Raw genomic sequence first — 18,738 nt, forward strand, 5'->3', positions numbered from 1 at the left:
ACAGTCCAAAGATGTGCAGGTTAGGGTGGATTTGCCATGCTAAATTGCCCATAGTGTTAGGTGCATTAGTCAGAGGGGAATGGGTCTGGGTGGGTTACTCTTCTGAGGGCCAGTATGGACTTGTTGGGCCAAATGGCCTGTTTCCACACTGTAAGGAATCTAATCTAATAAGGATAAATGAGAAATTTGCGAAACGAAATACTTGTTCTGCTCCTAGCCTTTCAATGTCCCCACAGAGTTAGGCATTTGATTGTGGGCACTGTTTGTTTATTTCTGCCTTGTTGCAGATCGTCGGGAACCTGTTATATTATCGCTACATGAATCCTGCGATTGTGGCCCCGGATGGCTTCAATATCATCGATGTCAGTGCAGGAGGTGGGCTGCACATGGACCACCGCCGCAACCTGGGCTCCATCGCAAAGTTGCTGCAGCACGCTGCCTCCAGCAAAACCTTCGAAGGACAGACCGGCCAGCTCTGCACCATGAACGATTACTTGTATCACTCTGAGCAGAGATTCAGGTCTCACACTTCTACATCTCGTCCTGTGTTTATGCGATGCGTTTCCCTGGCTTCCCAAGAATGAGGCAGCTTTTTCCCATTTGCTGTGTACATTGATGGGCACATACACTCCCTGGGCAGTAAAACTCCCTCTGTGTGGTCCGTATCAAACAGTCCAAGGACAGGGACAGTACAGGGTTAGGTACAGAGTAAACCTGCCTGTACATTGTTCCCCCATCAAACACTCCCAGGACAGGGACAGCATGGAGTTTGATACAGAGTAAAGCTCCCTTTGCACTGTCCTATGAGTGTTTGGAATGGATAGAAACAGTATCAACTAAGTGTACAACTCCTGACGTGCTGCTTTCCTAACCCCTCTCTGTCAGATTCAGCGTAGCTGGATGGTGCTGACCAGGGTCTCTCAGAATCTGCTTAGAGATGAGGAACTAAGTGGAGGTTATTTTGCCTGTCGTGCCTGTGAACTGAATGGTTTCAGTTGGAGTAAAGTCCCTTATAAACTTTGGTTGCAAGAACAAAAAGAGCAGAATATTTTTTTAAATGAGGCAAACGTTTGAAATGTTGATGCTCCGATGGACCTGGGTGTAAGCACGTGGAAGGTATGTCCCAGCGAGATGAACCCCTGGACTGAGAGGTTGTCCTCAGGTTTCCCAGAGATGGAATAACATAGTGCACTGCAGTGTAACAATGTCACGTTACTGCTATTATGCAGTTTTTTCTGTCTCTGTATAAAGATTAGGAACTTTTAAACATATTTCCTCTCTGTCATGTACGTTCCTGATCTTGAAGCCAAATATAAGTACATGAGATATAGGAGTACACCATTCAGTCCATCGATCCTGCTCCCAGATTCAGTACCAATGTTGGCTGATCTGGGGCTTCAACTCCACTTTCCCACCTCCTTGCTATATCTCTCAATTTTTTTTGAGAGGTCAAACATCTCTCTGGTCCTCTGGGGTCTTAGTTCCTCAGAATCATCACCCTCTGGGTTAAGACATTTCTCCTGATCTCAGTCTGAAACGGTCACCCCCTCATCCTTAGACTGCTCTTCCCACCTTCCTCAACCCGTGGGGGGGAAAGCAACCTCTCCGTGTCGATCCCGTCCATCCACCTTCAGAATCTTGTCGCTCCTAATGAAATTGCCTCTTGTTCTTCTAAAGTCCAGAGTATCGATCCATCCTGGGACAACCTCTCAGCCCTGGGGGCTCCCCTCACTGTGGTGTAACCCCATACACTTACACCCAAGTCCCTCTGAGCGTCCACATTCAGAGCTTTGCTTCATATAAAAAAAAATCTGCTTTTTTTTTGTTCTTGTGACCAAAGTTTATAATCTGTCACTTCCCCAAATTGTACTCTGCCTGCCACCATGTTGTCACTGATTTGGACCAAATGCCAGATACAGCTGACGTGGCCCTCTTGTTTAGCTGTTGCTACTCCAATCTTGACTGGAGTAACATCTAATGTATTCATCTCCTTATTTGAGGAAGGATGTTGGAAATGGTTCTGTGTGGGCAGATGAATGCCGAGACTTGGATAGAAACAGGCCATTTGCTTCCCTAGCCTGCTTCACCATTTAATAAGGCCATGGCTGATCTGATCTCAACTCCACATTTGCATCTACCTCTTCCCTGATGACCTTTCGCCCCCATTGCTTACCTCAAATCCATCCATCTCTGATTAAAATGGCCAAAGACGCATTTTACTTCAAAAGGTCATGGAAGCCAAATCTTACGACCCACTGTGAGAAAACTTTCTCTTCACTTGAATCTTAAAAAGGCCAACCATGTATTTCTAAACGGTGATGCGCCCCCCCACTCCCAATTCTAGATTCTCCCACAAGAGGAAACATCCTTGTTTTTATTCACCTTGCCAAGACCCCTCAGGGTTTTATGTTGCAGATACAAAGCCAGTTCAAACTTCCCTCATTAGATGACCCACCCATTCGGGGTATTAGTCTGATAAAGCTCTGAACTGTTTCTAACATCTTTATGTCTTTCCTTAAATAAGGAATCTACTACCCCAGATGTGGTCTCACTCACTATAACTAAAGCAAACTGTTGGTGGATCATGACCAATGCACACACACAATCCAGCTGTGATGTTTAACAACTGTTTCCATTCATCTAGCACCTTTTTAATGTAAATTACCCCGAAAGGCTCCACAATCACTGAAGTCCTATCTGAGGAGCAGTCACTGGTGTAATGTCAGGAAACTTGGCAACCAGTTTGTGCATAGCAAGATCTGATGGGCGGCAACCATTAGTGATGCTGGTTGACGGAGCAATATTTCATCTAGAGATGGATCATAATTCTATCTAAAAATTAACTTGCATCTTTTGGACATTGCTTGAAGATCAGATTTGAGACGTTTCCAGTTTGGTCTAGACCTAGTCATTAAACCGTTGGGAAACTTGTTTCCTACTCCAAACAAGTCTCCGCTTGGTTGTGTTTATTCCAACTTTTTCCCGCTTGCAAAATGTTAAGGGGAGGAGACTGGGCACAGAATCCTGTTGCTCTCCAGTTTTCCAGGCTGTTTGTGTGTTCCTGTAGGGGGGGAAAAATGATGCATTCTTTCATGTCTGCTCCTTTGATGCTGGTTACGGCCTTTAGTAAGGGCGAGTCTAGCCTTCCTCTGATGCACGGGAGAAAGCTGGATGTTACTGCGAGAACAGACAGTCATAAAGAAGATTCAACACCTCCCACCCACAGCCTGGGGTTGCCATTGATAGTCTGACTGAGCTCATTAACCCAACAAGTGACTGATTCATTTGATCCCAATTTGATTGGCGCTTGCTGCTTCTGGCTGATAGCAATGTGGCTTCACTTAACTTTGTCTCAGTGTTGGTCATGGTTTAGCTGGTAGCTCTATTGCCGCTGTGTCACAAGGTTCGGGTTATGATTTGACTGAGTGCAGAAGTCTTAAGCTGATGCTCCTCAGTGCCGAAATGAGGGGCAGTGCGCTGTCAATCGAGACCTTTCACACAAGTCGCCATCCCTGCCAATCCTGTCTGTGTTAGGCTGAGTATAAAAGATTCCTGGCTACTGATTTGAAGGAGTGTGATTGAGGAGTTGTGGAGTGGGGAGAGAGGGGTTTGATTGGCATGTAGAGTTTTCCCTGGGGCCATTGACCAACATCAGCTTTACTTTTTTTAATTAATTATAAAAAAAACTGGATCATCTTGTTTGTGGGATCTTGCTCCGTGTGAGTTGGCAGCTATGTTTCCTACTTTTCAACTTCAGACAGCACTTTGTTGGTTGGAAGGCACTTTGAGACATCCAGCAGCCATGAAAAATGCATTTAAAACGTGTGTATTTTGTTTATTTCTGAGTTAGGGAGATGAAGCCTTAAAGCGAGGCCTTGATGATTATGCAATGGTGATTGAGGGTGCAAAAGCAGGGGCGAAGTACACATTCACACATCATTGAAGGTGGTGAGCAATGCACATGGGAATACTTTAGCTTTGTCAGTGAGGCATTGACAGAACGAGAAATCAGAATGAGATTGTCCCATTGTCCCACCTTTGAGGGTCATGTCTGGATCTGGGCCCTGCACTTTTGGGAAAGATATCAAGGCCCACACTGAGGGTGAAGAGGGAGATTCACCAGAACGGGACCTGGGGGTGAAGGACCATCAGTTCATGTGACAAGACTGCAGTCGTTGAGCTTATTCTCCTCCGATCTGCCGAGGTTAATGGGACACTAGGTGACAGGTATTGAAAATTGTGACTGACTTGATAATGCAGTTCAGGAGAATTGGGACAATTTGATTGAGCAGGTCAGGCTGGGGTAATAGAATGAAAATGATCGGTAACAGAGCTAGAGGGGAGGTAAGAATCTTTTCTTCAGCCTAAGGGCTTGTTAAGATCCAGAGTACACGAACCTAGAATGGTAATGGAAATGGATTTTGGGATCTTTCAAAAGACAGCCAGATATGAACAGTAGTGGGAAGTTGTGTGTGGAGTCCGAGGAGATAGGGGAAGCGCTAAATGTATATTTTTCATCAGTATTCACACCAGAAAAAAATGTTGTTGAGCAGAGTACTGAGAAGCAGACTACTCGACTAGATGGGATTGAGGTTCACAAGGGGAAGGTGTTAGATATTCTGGAAAGTGTGAAAATAGATAAATTCCATCCATCCCAGGGGATTTATCCTAGGATTCTCTGGGAAACCAGGGAAGAGATTGCTGAGCCTTGGGCTTTGATCTTTGTCATCATTGTCTACAGGAATAGTACCAGAAGACTGGAGGATAGCAAATGTATTTCCCTTGTTCAAGAAGGGGAGTGGAGACAACCCTGGTAATTATAGACCAGTGAGCCTTACTTCGGTTGTGGGTGAAGTGTTGGAAAAGGTTGTAAGATAGAGGATTTATCATCTCTATAGAAATAAGTTGATTAGGGATAGTCAACACGGTTTTGTGAAGGGTAGGTCTTGCCTCACAAACCTTATTGAGTTCTTTGAAAAGGTGACCAAACAGGTGGCTGTGGGTAAAGTCATTGATGTGTGTATGTGGATTTCAGTAAGGTGTTTGATAAGGTTCCCTTTGGTCAGCTACTGCACAAATTAGAGGTATGGGATTGAGGATGATTTAGCAGTTTGGATCAGAAATTGGCTAGTTGAAAGAAGACAGAGGGTGGTGGTTGATGGAAAGTATCCATCCTGGAGTTCAGTTACTAGTGGTGTACTGAAGGATCTGTCTTGGGTCCGCTGCTGTTTGTCAATTTTATAAATGACCTGGATGAGGGTATAGAAGGATGGGTTAGTAAATTTGCGGTTGACACTAAGGTTGGTACAGTTGTGAATAGTGCCGGAGGATGTTGTAGGTTACAGAGGGACATGATAAGCTGCACAGCTGGGCTGAGAGGTGTCAAATGGAGTTTAATGCTGAAAAGTGGAAGGTGATTCACTTTGGAAGGAGTAACAGGAATGCAGAATACTGGGCGAATGGTAAGATTCTTGGCAGTGTAGATGAGCAGAGAGATCTCTGTGTCCATGAACATAGATCCCTCAAAGTTGCCACCCAGGTTGATAGGGCTATTCAGAAGCCATACAGCTTTTATTAGTAGAGGGATCGAGTTTCTGAACCATGAGGTCATGTTGGAGCTGTACAAAACTCTGGTGCGGCTGCACTTGGAATATTGTGTGCAGTTCTGGTCGCCGCATCATAGGAAGGATGTGGAAGCTTTGGAAAGGGTGCAGAGCAGATTTACTAGGCTGTTGCCTGTTATCGAGGGAAGGTCTTACCAGGTAAGGCTGAGGGACTTGAGGCTGTTTTTGTTCAAGAGAAGAAGGTTGAGAGGTGACTTAATAGAGACATATAAGATAATCAGAGGGTTAGATAGGGTGGACAGTGAGCGCCTTTTTCAGAGGATGGTGATGGATAGCATGAGGGGGCATGGCTTCAAATTGAGGGATGATGGATCTAGGACAGATGTCAGAGGTAGTATTTTTACTCCGAGAGTAGTAGAGGCGTGGAACGCACTGCCTACAGCATTAGTAGACTCGCCAACTTTAAGGGCATTTAAATAGTTGTTGGATAGGCATATGGACAAGAATGGAATAGTATAGGTTAGATGGACTTCATATTGGTTTCACAGGGTGGTGCAACATCGGGGGCTAAAGGGCCTGTATTGCACTGTTATGTTCGATGAAATTGAGAAGTAATTTTCAAGTTTTTGTGCAGTTTCATTGCACGCTGTGACTGATTTTGTACAGTTCCTTTAAAGAGCCATCGCAGGCTCGATGGGCCAAAGTCCATGACTGAAAGGTGCCTTGTGTTGATAGCGGGTGAGGCTAGCTGTGATGTGTGGATAGGTATTTGACTGCACTTGCAGTCTCCAACTGTTCTCTCTCTCCCTCGCTCCCCCTCTCTCTTGCTCCCTCTGTTGCGTGCGCTCTCTTGAGCTCCCTCTCTGTAACAATGGACACTGACCATCATCCAGTATCTGATTGCCCAATGGCTTCACTTAAGGCAAGGAAGGGGAGAATATTTGCCTGGTCATTGTTAGTGAATGTTTCAGCAGCAGGGTAAGAATTTGCTGGTGAGCTGACCAGAACCTTGTCCTCATTCATTGCCTAAAGAAAGGCACTTTCCAGTAGTAGTCCCTGGATAAGCACCCTATTCATGTATGAATTTTATACATTCAACCAACTTTATTTTTCATCCTCCCATAACCGGGAACAACATTTGTGACTCTTGCGCTGCTGCTCTTCCTCCTGAGATCAGCAAATAGATCTCCCATGGAGCTTAAAACGCACCTGGGTGTCCTTGGCTTGGTGCCACACCATGCCCCCTTCAGCTCCGTGATGTCGGCCAAGCTGCAATCGAATCTGCTGAAGCGAAACTGTACTCCGGAGCTGTACGTTGCACTTGCAAGTCATTCAATTTGAAGATTGAGTCACTCGCTGCTTGAAACTGTGAGCTGGTGTATTGTGCCTGCTTTTGGCCGGGAGGTTGGAACTGTTCCACAATTTGGAAGTTTACATGGATGTTCTCTGATTTGGTGAACTGTTTTCGAATTCTAGGGAGTTTTTCCGCGCAGCCTGCGACGTTCCTGAACCCGAGGAATGGTTTGACGTGGACGAGTATACCGAAATGGCCAGCCTCAACAAGCCAGTCATCTACATAACTGTCGGCGAGCTGATTAACACTCACAAGGTGAGTGGACAGGGCAATATCCTTCTGGCTCCCCTGGACGGAGGGCGAGGGCAACAAGTCAGGAATAGCACATGAGGGCTCTGAATGCTAAACTACTTCCTCCTTGTCTTGGGAGTACTGACTTGTACCTGAGAGCAGGAGGAGGCCATTTAGTCTTTCAAGTTTGCCTCACCTTTCAACAAGATCCACGTTCCTGTCTGCGACGCCAAATAACTGTCAACTCCCTTATATATCAGATATCTATCTGACCCAGCTTCGGATGTGCTCAAACATCCAGCCTTCCCTCATTCCCTGGGGAAGAGAATTCTGACCCTCTTCTGATCTGTCTTGACTTTTCTGTGGACTGCTGGAACCTGCCGTCACTATCCTTTCAGCTGCGGCTCCGCCACAGGCGGGTGGTCTGTTTCTCCAAGGGAGCGCCATGCTGCCGAGGGTCAGTGCTGAGGGACCAGGGAGACCGCAGTCTCGAGCTCAAATGTGATTGCAGGCTATCTTGCTGAAGTTACGGATGGAATGTAGTAAATGAGGTGATGACACCAGTTGGACCATGATCTAAACCAACCGGAGGCTGAAAGTGCCCAGCTCATCACCTATTCCTACAGTTGTCCCAGCTTCACTTGTGTGTTTAAGGTCAAATCATTTAGCTGAAGCCTGGGGCGCAATGGTTTGTGTTCTGACCCCCGTGTCTTGCCCATGTGATTGTGTAACCTATCACTTTATCAGTCGATTGAGAAGAACCTGGGGACATTGAGGGCTGGGCCAGTTGTTCAGCTGCTTCAATTTGCAAGCAGCAAATTAACTGTTAAAGCACCTCAAACAAAAAATTAACCCAGCCTCTCCTCTCCTCCTGAAAGCATGAGGAAACACTCGAGCATGCAGCCTGACAGTCTGCATGTCACTCTTCTCCAGGTGTTGCTACTTGCGAGATCTGGCAGCTGTTGCTTTTAGGCCCTCCCCCAACCCACCCAGATCTGGATCATGTGGACATTCTCTCCATGTCCTTCTGTTCAAATGCTGCCTGCATCTGATCCTGGATTTCCCTTCTCACTCAAGTCACAACCAGTGAGTGTGATGTGAAGCTCCCTCTGCACTTGCCCGCAAACTCCCCCCCGCCCCAGATCCGTTTTCTAAACCAACCTCTAAGAGCTCCTTTCTGCTTTAACTGCTGATGCTACTCTGTGTGGCCCTTCACCAGTCTCTTTGCGCCTGTGGTGTATAACCTTGTCCCTGTCTTCCCCAGTTGCTGCTCCAGCATCAGGATTCCCTCTTGGCCGAACACAGTGACCCTCTTCATGAGCTGCTAAGGGATCTCGGTGAGGTTCCCACAGTCGAATCACTTTTAGGTGAGTACTTCATCCTTTCTGTGCTTCAGAATCAATCTACTCCACAGATGCTGACAAGCACAAAATGACTGAAAGGAGTTTCTGATTTGACACAGGAGGTGGCATTCTCCCCCTCTCTTCCCCCCCACCTCCTCTCTCCCCTGCACCATTCTATTGGAGGGTCAGTGCTGAGGGAATGTGGAGAGTGCAGTCTCACTCTCATCATGAGCAGTCATGATGAAAAGCAGAGATATATTGAAGGGGAATACTGGTTAGGCACATGAAGGTGAAAGAAATAAAAGGTTGGGGGAGGTGGGCATGTGGGTGCAGAGCAGAAGCACCACAGAGTACATGATCTGTTGTTGTGCTCCGTCTCAATGGGAAGGTTATCAGGAGTAATTGACTTGAAATTCTCATTAACTCCGCTTCTGCTGGTTCTGAGCTGCCGCCTTATAATTCTTAGAGCACTTTCACTAATCTACAATCATTTCCCTTTCCATAGGCGAAGGTTCTGTTGATGCAAACGACCCCCGTGGCGACCAAACCATGGTCAACAAGATGGAGGTCTCACTAACACTCACCAACAAATTTGACATCTACAAGAGCAGTGGCGATGGGACAGACAATACCAGAGGTTTGCTGCTTAGGTATGTCGGCTAGGCCAGGCCAGCTGAACATTTACCAGGGACGGTAATGGGTAAAAGGAGGTGAGGTGTCTTTTCCCTTGAGAAAATGAGTTGTTCCAATTTGAAAACCTGACAGCGGATTTGGTCACAACTCCTTATTGGGGGGAGCAAAATGGGCATGGCTGTATGGAGAGTTAGTGAGACTTGTGTGACAGCTCTTTTGAGGAGCCAGCATAGGAATAATAGATCAAATGGCCTCTCTCTGCTCTGGATGTACAGCAGTTTGTTTGAGTGGCTGCAATCATTGCCATTAAGGGGAAGCCTCAGCTGTGAGCCCTATTTCATATAAAATCTCACCAAGGTCTGTGGTGGCAGGGTAGACATGCACTGAGCCAGTGGATATGGGGATCAAACCAGAGGCTCATCAGCACAGAAAGGATGGCAGCACATGGCTGAATGGTTAGCACTGCTGCCTCACAGCACCAGGAACCTAAATTTCACCCTTGGGCTGTGTGGAGTTTGCACATTCTCCCCTCATGTCTGCATGGGTTTCCTTTGGGAGTTGCAGTTTCATCCCACAGTCCAAAGATGTGCAGGTGAGGAGGATTGGCCATGGGAATTTGCCAGGATGTGTAGGTTAGGGTGGGTTAGCCATGGGAAATGGCAGGGTTACAGGGACAGAGTAGAGAGGTGGGTCTGGGTGAACTCTGAGGGTCAGTGTGGACTTGATGGGCCGAATGGCCTGCTTCCACGCTCTAGGAGGCAGTTTGGTCCCCACTTGTGGCAACAGCAGTGTTTAACACAGATTTCTGGTATAGGTAACACACAATTGGCTGTGGTTCAGGAGGCAATTATGTTGCTGTGGGATCCTCACTTGTGCAAAAACATGATGCTGCGGACATCAGTACCCTGGAATAAGAGCAATTTTTTTTAAAAAGTGGAAATTTCTGCAGGTCAGGCAGCATCTGTCGAAAGAGAAACTGAATCAGCGTTCCAGGTTTTGTCAGAACTGGAAATAGAAAATTGAGTGTTTAAGCTGTGGGTGGCTGGTAGTAGAAAATATTGGGAAGGTTGAATCTTCCCAATATTCTCAAAGGGGAGAGGGACCAGCAGGAGATCATTGTACACATTGGATATAGGAAGGGAAAAGGATGACATTCTGAAGGGAGAATATAGGAAGTTAGGCAGGAATTTAAAAAGAAAGTCCTCTAGGGTAGTAATATCTGAATTGCTCCCGGCGCTACGAACTAATGAGAGTAGGAATAGGAGGATGGATCAAATGACTAAGTGGCTGAGGAGCTGGTGCAGGGGAGAAGGGTTCACATTTTTTGGATCATTGGAATCTTTTCTGGAGTAGAATTGACCTGTGTAAGAAGGACGATTGCACCTGAATTGGAAGGGTACTAATATACTGACAGGGAGATTTACTAGAGCTGCTCTAGTAAATTGGTGGGGTGGGACCTAGGGAGATAATGAGGAAAGAGATCAGTCTGAGATTGGTACTGTTGGAAAAAGAAGCGAGTCAAACAGTCAGGGCAGGCAGGGAAAAAGCAGAGAATGACATAGGACTGATAAATTAAACTGCATTTATTTCATTGCAAGAGGCCTAACAGGGAAGGCAGATGAACTCCAGGCATGATTAGGAACACAGGACTGGGATATCATAGCAGTTACAAAGACGTGACTCAGGGGTGGCAGCTTAATGTTCAAGGACACACATGCTATAGGAAGGATAGAAAGCAGAGGCGAGAGAGGAGGGAGAATGGCGTTTTTGATAAGGGATAATATTACGACTGTACTTAGGAAGGATATAGCATGGGAATACGTCCAAGTGGAAGGTATTTGGGCGGAACTGAGAAATAAGAAATGGTTTGGAGGGATATGGGCCGGGTGCTGGCAGGTGGGACTACATTGGGTTGGAATATCTGGTGGGCATGGACGGGTTGGACCAAAGGGTCTGTTTCCATGCTGTACATCTCTATGACCTTATTGGGATTGCACCATAGACACCCCCCCCCCCCCCAATAATCAGTGCGAAATTGAGAAATTTGTAAGGAGATCTCACATATCTGTAAGAATAATAGGGTGGTAATGGTAGAGGATTTTAACTTTCTAAACATAGGCTGGGACTGCCATAGTATTAAGGGTTTAGATGGAGAGGAATTTGTTATGTGTGTACAAGAAACATTTCTGATTCAGTATGTGAGTGTACCTATTATAGAAGGTGCAAACCTTGACCTACTCTTGGGAAATAAGGCAGGGCATGTGACTGAGGTGTCAGTGGGGGAGCACTTTAGGGCCAATGACCGTAATTCTGTTAGTTTTAAAATAATGATGGAAAAGGATAGACCAGATCTAAATGTTAAAGTTCGAAATTAGAGAAAGGCCAATTTTGATGGTATTAGGCAAGAACTTTCAAAAATTGATTTGCGGGTGGATGTTTGCAGGTTAAGGGACAGCTAGAAAATGGGAAGCCTTCAGAAATGAGATAATGAGAGTCCAGAGACAGTATTTTCCTGTTAGGGTGATAGGGAATGCTGGGTGACTAGAGAAATTGAGATTTTGGTCAAGGAAGCATATATTTGGTATAGACAGCAGAGATAGAGTGAATCCTTAGAGTATAAGGCAATAGGAATATACTTGAGAGGAAAATCAGGAGGGCAAAAAGGGGACATGTGATAGCTTTGGCATATAGGGCTAAGAAGAATCCAAAGGGATTTCATAAATACATTTAGGACAGAAGGGTAACTAGGGAGAGAATAGGGCCCTGTTGAGAGTGTTGCGCTGGAAAAACACAACAGGTCAGGCAGCATCCGAGGAGTAGGAGAATCGCCATCTTGGGCATAAAGCCCTTGATCAGGCATCCCTGATAAAGGGTTATGCCCAAAACGTTGACTCTCCTGCTCCTCGGATGCTGCCTGACCTCCTGTGCTTTTCCAGTGCCACAATCTTGACTCTGATCTCCAGCAGTCCTCACTTTATCCTAGAGCATAGGACCCCTTAATGATCAGCAAGGCTGATTTGTCTGTGGATCTGCAGATGGTGGAGGTACCGAACAAGACATCTTGAAAAATATGCAGTTCCACACACAGATCTGCCTTCCTGATTATTAAGGGGTCCTATGGATAGGGTGAATAGACAAGGTCTTTTACCTGGGGTGGGGGAGTCCATAACTAGAGGCGGATAGGTTTAGGGTGAGACGGGAAAGATTTAAAAGGGATCTAAAGGGCAACCCTTTGACGCAGAGAGTGGTGTGTGTATGGAATGAGCTGCCAGAGGAAGTGGTAGGGGCTGGGACAGTGACAACATTTAAAAGGCATCTGGATGGGGACATGAATAGGAAGGGCTGAGAGGGATTTGAGCCAAGTGCTAGCAAATAGAACTAGATTAGTTTAGGCTATCTGGTCAGCATGGACGGGTTGGACTGAAGGGTCTGTTTCCGTGCTGTACATCTGTGACTGTATTTAAAGTAAATTGAAGTCTTCTAAGGATTGTGTTTACAATGTGGCTTCTGTCCTTTTAGCACCAAGCAGCTAATTGTGGACATAATCAGATCGCAAGCTGGAGACACGTTGGTTGAAATATTACAGACGTCTGCCTCGACAGATCAGGTAAATGTCATGGGCTGCCAGAGAAGTGAGTAGCTTTGGAGCTCAGTGTGAATGCTTCAGTGAGTGCATACATGGCTGAGGTGCTGAGGACGGTTTAATGCTGCTGAGCTCAGTGAGAGGTACTCGCTGGATTTGGCCTCAGTGCCCCTCTTCCCGTCCCCAGGACTCGAAACATTAACTCTGCTTTCTTGCCACGGATGCTGCCACACCTTCTGATTTTTGCTGGCAATTTGCTTTTCGTCATAGAGTCACAGAGATGTACAGCATGGAAACAGACCCTTCGGTCCAACCCGTCCATGCCGACCAGATATCCCAACTCAATCTAGTCTCACCTGCCAGCACCTGGCCCATATCTCTCCTAATCCTGCCTATTCATGTTCCCATCCAGGTTCCTTTTAAATGTTGTCATTGTCCCAGCCTCCACCACTTCCTCTGGCAGCTCATTCCATACACGTACCACCCTCTGTGTGAAAAAGTTGCCCCTTAGGTCCTTTTTATATCTTTCCCCTCTCACTCTAAACCTATGCCCCTCTAGTTCTGGACTCCCCCCACCCCAGGGAAAAGACCTTGTCTATTTATCCTATCCATGCCCCCTCATGATTTTATAAACCTCTATAAGGTCACCCCTCAGCCTCCGACGCTCCAGGGAAAACAGCCCCAGCCTGTTCAGCCTCTCCCTGTAGCTCAGATCCTCCAAACCTGGCACCATCCTTGTAAATCTTTTCTGAACCCTTTCAAGTTTCACAACATCCTTCCTTCCGTCATGTTGGGAATGTGGGGTGTACTGTTAATATCACTGGGCTAGTCCAGAGGCCCCAGGTTAATGGTCTGAGTGTGGTCTGGTTTGAATCCTACCGTGGACCCTGGTGAAATTGAAATTTGATGAATAAAATCTGCACCTGGAAGCTAGTCTTTGGGACGGTGACTGGAACACTGTCCTTGATTGTGACAGCAATGTTAAAAACAAACCTCAGCTACCCTCTGAAATGGCCATGAGTGACACACTCAGTTCACGGAGCAATCAGGAATGGGTAATAAATGTCAATCTCACGTATCCCATGAATAAACAAAATTCTTTTTAAAAATCCAATCGCCTCCCCCTCCCCTTCTGTGCACCCTCCCAGGTGCCATACAAGTGTGAGATGCGAAATGAGTCACTGGAACAGTCAACCTGATGCCCTGAGCAGGACGTTTCCCAGGTCCTTCTGAGGCTGACTCCGTGTATCATCCTAAGGTTGGCCGGAAGGGAAATGTCTGTATAAGCTTATGCTGGGGTTAGTTTGTAACTGTTAGCTTGTTTTCCATCGGAGACTCAACTGTTTGTGTTTTCACCCATCTGTCGAAGTCTTTTTCTCATTGTTGTTGCTGTTTCTTTACCCACACCCCGCACCTAGGTGGCAGACCACCGCCGCCTTGTTCAGAGGCGAGCACTGCGGGACGCGCGCACTCCCGAGAAACTGAAGCGGAACCATTCCCTGGTCCACGATGGCAAGCTGTCGATCGAGGAGAAGAAGAGGAAAATCATCCGCAGCCTGAGGAAGCTGGAAGCTGCCGGAGTAATTTCTGCAGCTAATGGCTACCAGCAGCTTGTAAATGAGATCGCCCGGGTGAGAATAAGAAACCACTTTCTTGGCTTGGTGGGGCTAGGTGAGGGGCAAGTCTCTACTGCCACCCTGTCTGACCTGGGTCTTTGGTTTACTCTCTGCAGCTTAATAGAAGCACAGTACACCTTTTGACTGTATAAACTTACAAGTGATCATAGCTGGGTCCAACGACACTTGATGCTCTAATGGCTGTCCCATAGACACAGAGCAATCAGTAGGCAGGCTCAGGAAGCCCAGAGAAATAATGCATTAAAAAGGTGTAAAATATAATTTGAATTTGGTATGCAATAGCTTGCCATGTGCTGTGTTTTGTTAAACAAGTGTATGATTTTACGATAACACATGTACAGTCTTCTCTTCTGAGATGGTGCATGTGCAGCTTTGCTACATAATCTAACCCCTAGGAATATTTGATGGGGACAGTGTAGAGGGAGCTTTGCTCTGAATCTCACCCCGTGCTGTCCCTGACCTGGGAATATTTGATGGGGACTGTGTAGAGGGAATTTACTCTGTATACAATCCTGTACTGTTCCTGTCCTGGGAATGTTTGATGGGGGAATGGTATAGAGGGAGCTTTACTATATAATCTGACCCCGTGCTTTCCATGTCCTCTGAGTATTTGATGAGGGAGAGCGTTGAAGGAGCTTTGCTTTCAGTTTAAAAGAGTAGAGAAGGCTTTAGTCTGTGTTAAACCCTGTGCTGCCCCTGTCCTGCAGTGTTTGATAGACATATTGAAGACAAGCAATGGACCCCTCTGCGTGGTTTACATTCACCTTGATGCACAAAGTTTGTTGAAGAGAACAGTAACCTGCTCACAGTTAATGTGCATCATGAATTAATTGGCTAGGCTGTCTGTCTCTGTGTGTCTCTCTCTCTCTCTCTGTCTCTCTGTCTGTGTGTGTCTCTCTCTCTCTCTCTGTCTCATCTCCCTCCCCCCACCTCTGGGCAGCTGTGTCCATGATGCTCAGTGCCACACTGTGATGATAAGTAATCGAAGCTTGCTCCATTATTATATAATGCAGCTCCTTCCTGCTGTTAGCAAATATTGAGCTTATTTGAATGCTCGATGTGTTTAATTGAAATGGTAATCTTTCGGGACAAAGGATTGTGTTTGAGGGGCTGTATTGAAGGACATTGTATTGCAGAATATTTTCTGATGGAGACTGTCGAGTGTGGATAATACGATACTTGATTGTATGTGATTAATTTTGACTTCATCCCCCACCCCCACAATCTGAGGAAGTGAAATATCGGCTGCTGTGGTCCCACAGAGAGAGGTTTTCAGCAACTGAATAAAAACTGCAATGATACCTCCGCAGTTGAATGTTCACTCCATGAGCTTGCTCGTGTGACCTTATGAGGCTGGTCAACTAGGCAGAAGCAAACTTCTGTCACCTTTTCTCATTATACCACGGCATCTGAGCATGGCTGGCATGTTGTTGCCCATCCCTAATTGTCCCTCGAGCCGAGTGGTTAGCTCAGACCATTTATGAGGGCAGTTTAGGGTTGACCCCATCGCTGTGGGGTCTGGAGTCCCGGTAAAGTTGGCAGATTTCCTTCCCCCATTAGTCAACCTAATGGGGTTTTGATGCCTGTTGTCAGGGTCAATATCCCCGAGACTAGCTTCCAATTCCGGATTCGATTTATCGAATTTAAATTCCACTGGGTGGTGATGGTGCTGATGGTGGTGGTGGGAGGGTAGGGGGAGGTGGTGTGGCGTGATGGGATTTGATCCCAGTTCCCCAGAGCGTGAGTTCAGACCTCTGGATTACCAGAGATATTGCTGCTGTGCCACAGTCTCCTGCTGACAGACAATGAAGGATGAGAAGACAGTGGACTTGGAGGTGGGTACAATTACAGCAATTAAAAGGCATCTGGATCGGTACATGCATAGGGAGGTGTAGAGAGATATGGGCCAAATGCTGACAAATAGGACGAGATCAGATTGGGATATCTGGATGAGTTGGACCGAAGGGTCTGTTTGACTATATGACTCTGTGCAGGCATTGCTGACTGGGCCAGCACTTATTGCCCATCCCTAGTTGTTGTTCAGCCAAATAAGCCAGTGGGGCGTATTCTGTGCCACTCCAGGGAAGGCAGGTGAGCTCTTTACCTCATACTCCTGATCTCTCCGTCACCTCAGGACATTCAGAATCAGCGGCGCTACAGGCAGCAGCGCAAGGCTGAACTGGCCAAGCTGAGAGAGACACTGCACAGGATGAATTCCAAGACAGCCTTTTACGAGGAGCAGATCGACTACTACAACCAGTACATCAGGACTTGCCTGGATAATCTGGCCACCAACGGGCAGTAAGTATCTGACTGCATATGGCAACTCGCCAATAAGGCATGGACCGTTCTGTCTCGGCTGGAATTGTGGCCCACTGGTCACATGACACAGTGCAGAAACGCATAGGTCGACAACCAGGTGGCGCACACTCACAATGTGGTGCTCATACAATTGGCAACAGAACGCAGACATTATAAATTTGAATTTGCCAAAACAGAATGCTGGGAATTATTCAGCAGATCAGGCAGCACTGGTGGAGATGAAAATGAGAGCGAATGCACCATTTGGGAGTAGCTTATGCCAGCAGCTCGTGGTGGGAATGTGGCATTGAAGCCATGCTCTTATTGTAGGGCAGGGTAGGTTAAAAGGGCCGAATGGCTCTGCACCCGTGAGTTATTTTGCACCAAGGTTGCCTGCCTGAAAATGCAAACTGGGGCTGCGTATCTGTTCTTGGTGCCGAATGGGCAGGAGAGTCCGATTCTGCTGCATGCGGTAGCTGAGGCTCCCATTCTGCGAGTAACGTCTTGTGATCTTCGCAGGGGCCCAGGGAAGAAAGCAGCAGCAGGCAAAGGGAAGAAGGGTAAAGCAGCATCTCTGAACTACACTGCGGCACACCTGCGAGAGAAGGGTGTGCTGTTGGAGATTGAAGACCTGCCCATCAGCCAGTAAGTCCAAGGCTTCTTTTTTTAGAAAGTGATATATTTCGTTGCCTGTAAATAGCAAGAGAGCAGTGTGCAAATGTTTGGAAACTTGCAAATTCAGAGCCATGGAGGTGCACTGAGTCCCTTCTCTCTGAAATGGTCTGTGCAGTGCTAACCTAGGTCAGTAGCAGGCTTGCATGGAACAGTGTTCTTCCATTTGATGTTTATCGTACTACCTGGCCCAGAAAACAGACTGAACGATACAGCTCAGTCCTGGTTGTACTGACAAAGCCCTGTAGTGCAGGGAATACAGAGAATACAGACTGTTTGTATCTTCATACTGCAGCATGATAGAACATAGAACAATACAGCACAGAACAGGCCCTTCAGCCCACGATATTGTGCCGAACATTTGTCCTAGCTTAAACACCCATCCATGTACCTATCCAATTGCCACTTAAAGTTCGCCAATGATTCTGACTCTGCCACTCCCACAGGCAGCGCATTCCATGCCACCACTCTCTGGGTAAAGAACCTACCCCTGACATCTCCCCTATACCTTCCACCCTTCACCTTAAATTTATGTCCCCTTGTAACACTCTGTTGTACCCGGGGAAAAAGTTTCTGACTGTCTACTCTACCTATTCCTCTGATCATCTTATAAACCTCGATCAAGTCACCCCTCATCCTTCGCCGTTCCAACGAGAAAAGGCCGAGAACTCTCAACCTATCCTCGTACGACTTCCTCTCCATTCCAGGCAACATCCTGGTAAATCTCCTCTGCACCCTCTCCAAAGCTTCCACATCCTTCCTAAAGTGAGGCGACCAGAACTGCACACAGTACCCCAAATGTGGCCTAACCAAAGTCCTGTACAGCTGCAACATCACTTCACAACTCTTGAATTCAATCCCTCTGCTAATGAACGATAATACTCCATAGGCCTTCTTACAAACTCTATCCACCTGAGTGGCAACCTTCAAAGATCTATGTACATAGACCCCAAGATCCCTCTGTTCCTCCACCTGACTAAGAACCCTACCATTAACCCTGTATTCCGCATTCTTATTTGTTCTTCCAAAATGGACAACCTCACACTTGGCAGGGTTGAACTCCATCTGCCACTCCTCAGCCCAGCTCTGCATCATATCTAAGTCCCTCTGCAGCCGACAACAGCCCTCCTCACTGTCCACAACTCCACCTATCTTCGTACCATCTGCAAATTTACTGACCCACCCTTCGACTCCCTCATCTAAGTCATTAATAAAAATTACAAACAGCAGAGGACCCAGAACTGATCCCTGCGGAACTCCACATGTAACTGGGCTCCAGGCTGAGTATTTACCATCTACCACCACTCTCTGCCTTCGACCGGTTAGCCAGTTTTCTATCCAATTGGCCAAATTTCCCTCTATCCATGCCTCCTGACTTTCCGCATAAGCCTACCATGGGGAACCTTATCAAATGCCTCAC

At 46.7% G+C, this 18,738-nt stretch overlaps 1 protein-coding gene across 1 annotated transcript in view; it reads left to right on the forward strand.

Annotated features, from left to right (window-relative positions):
- Positions 1-18,738, forward strand: part of LOC122544779 (ras GTPase-activating-like protein IQGAP1) — a 36,676-nt gene that overhangs the window by 9,491 nt on the left and 8,447 nt on the right. Inside the window, exons 4-11 of the mRNA XM_043684104.1 lie at positions 288-520; positions 7,041-7,173; positions 8,414-8,516; positions 8,998-9,142; positions 12,645-12,732; positions 14,127-14,339; positions 16,480-16,646; positions 17,166-17,291. Coding sequence (XP_043540039.1) covers positions 288-520; positions 7,041-7,173; positions 8,414-8,516; positions 8,998-9,142; positions 12,645-12,732; positions 14,127-14,339; positions 16,480-16,646; positions 17,166-17,291 — 1,208 coding nt within the window. The remainder of the gene's footprint in view (positions 1-287; positions 521-7,040; positions 7,174-8,413; positions 8,517-8,997; positions 9,143-12,644; positions 12,733-14,126; positions 14,340-16,479; positions 16,647-17,165; positions 17,292-18,738) is intronic.

This window comes from Chiloscyllium plagiosum, chromosome 51 (genome assembly GCF_004010195.1).
Source record: "Chiloscyllium plagiosum isolate BGI_BamShark_2017 chromosome 51, ASM401019v2, whole genome shotgun sequence".
NCBI classification, from domain to species: Eukaryota; Metazoa; Chordata; class Chondrichthyes; order Orectolobiformes; family Hemiscylliidae; genus Chiloscyllium; species Chiloscyllium plagiosum.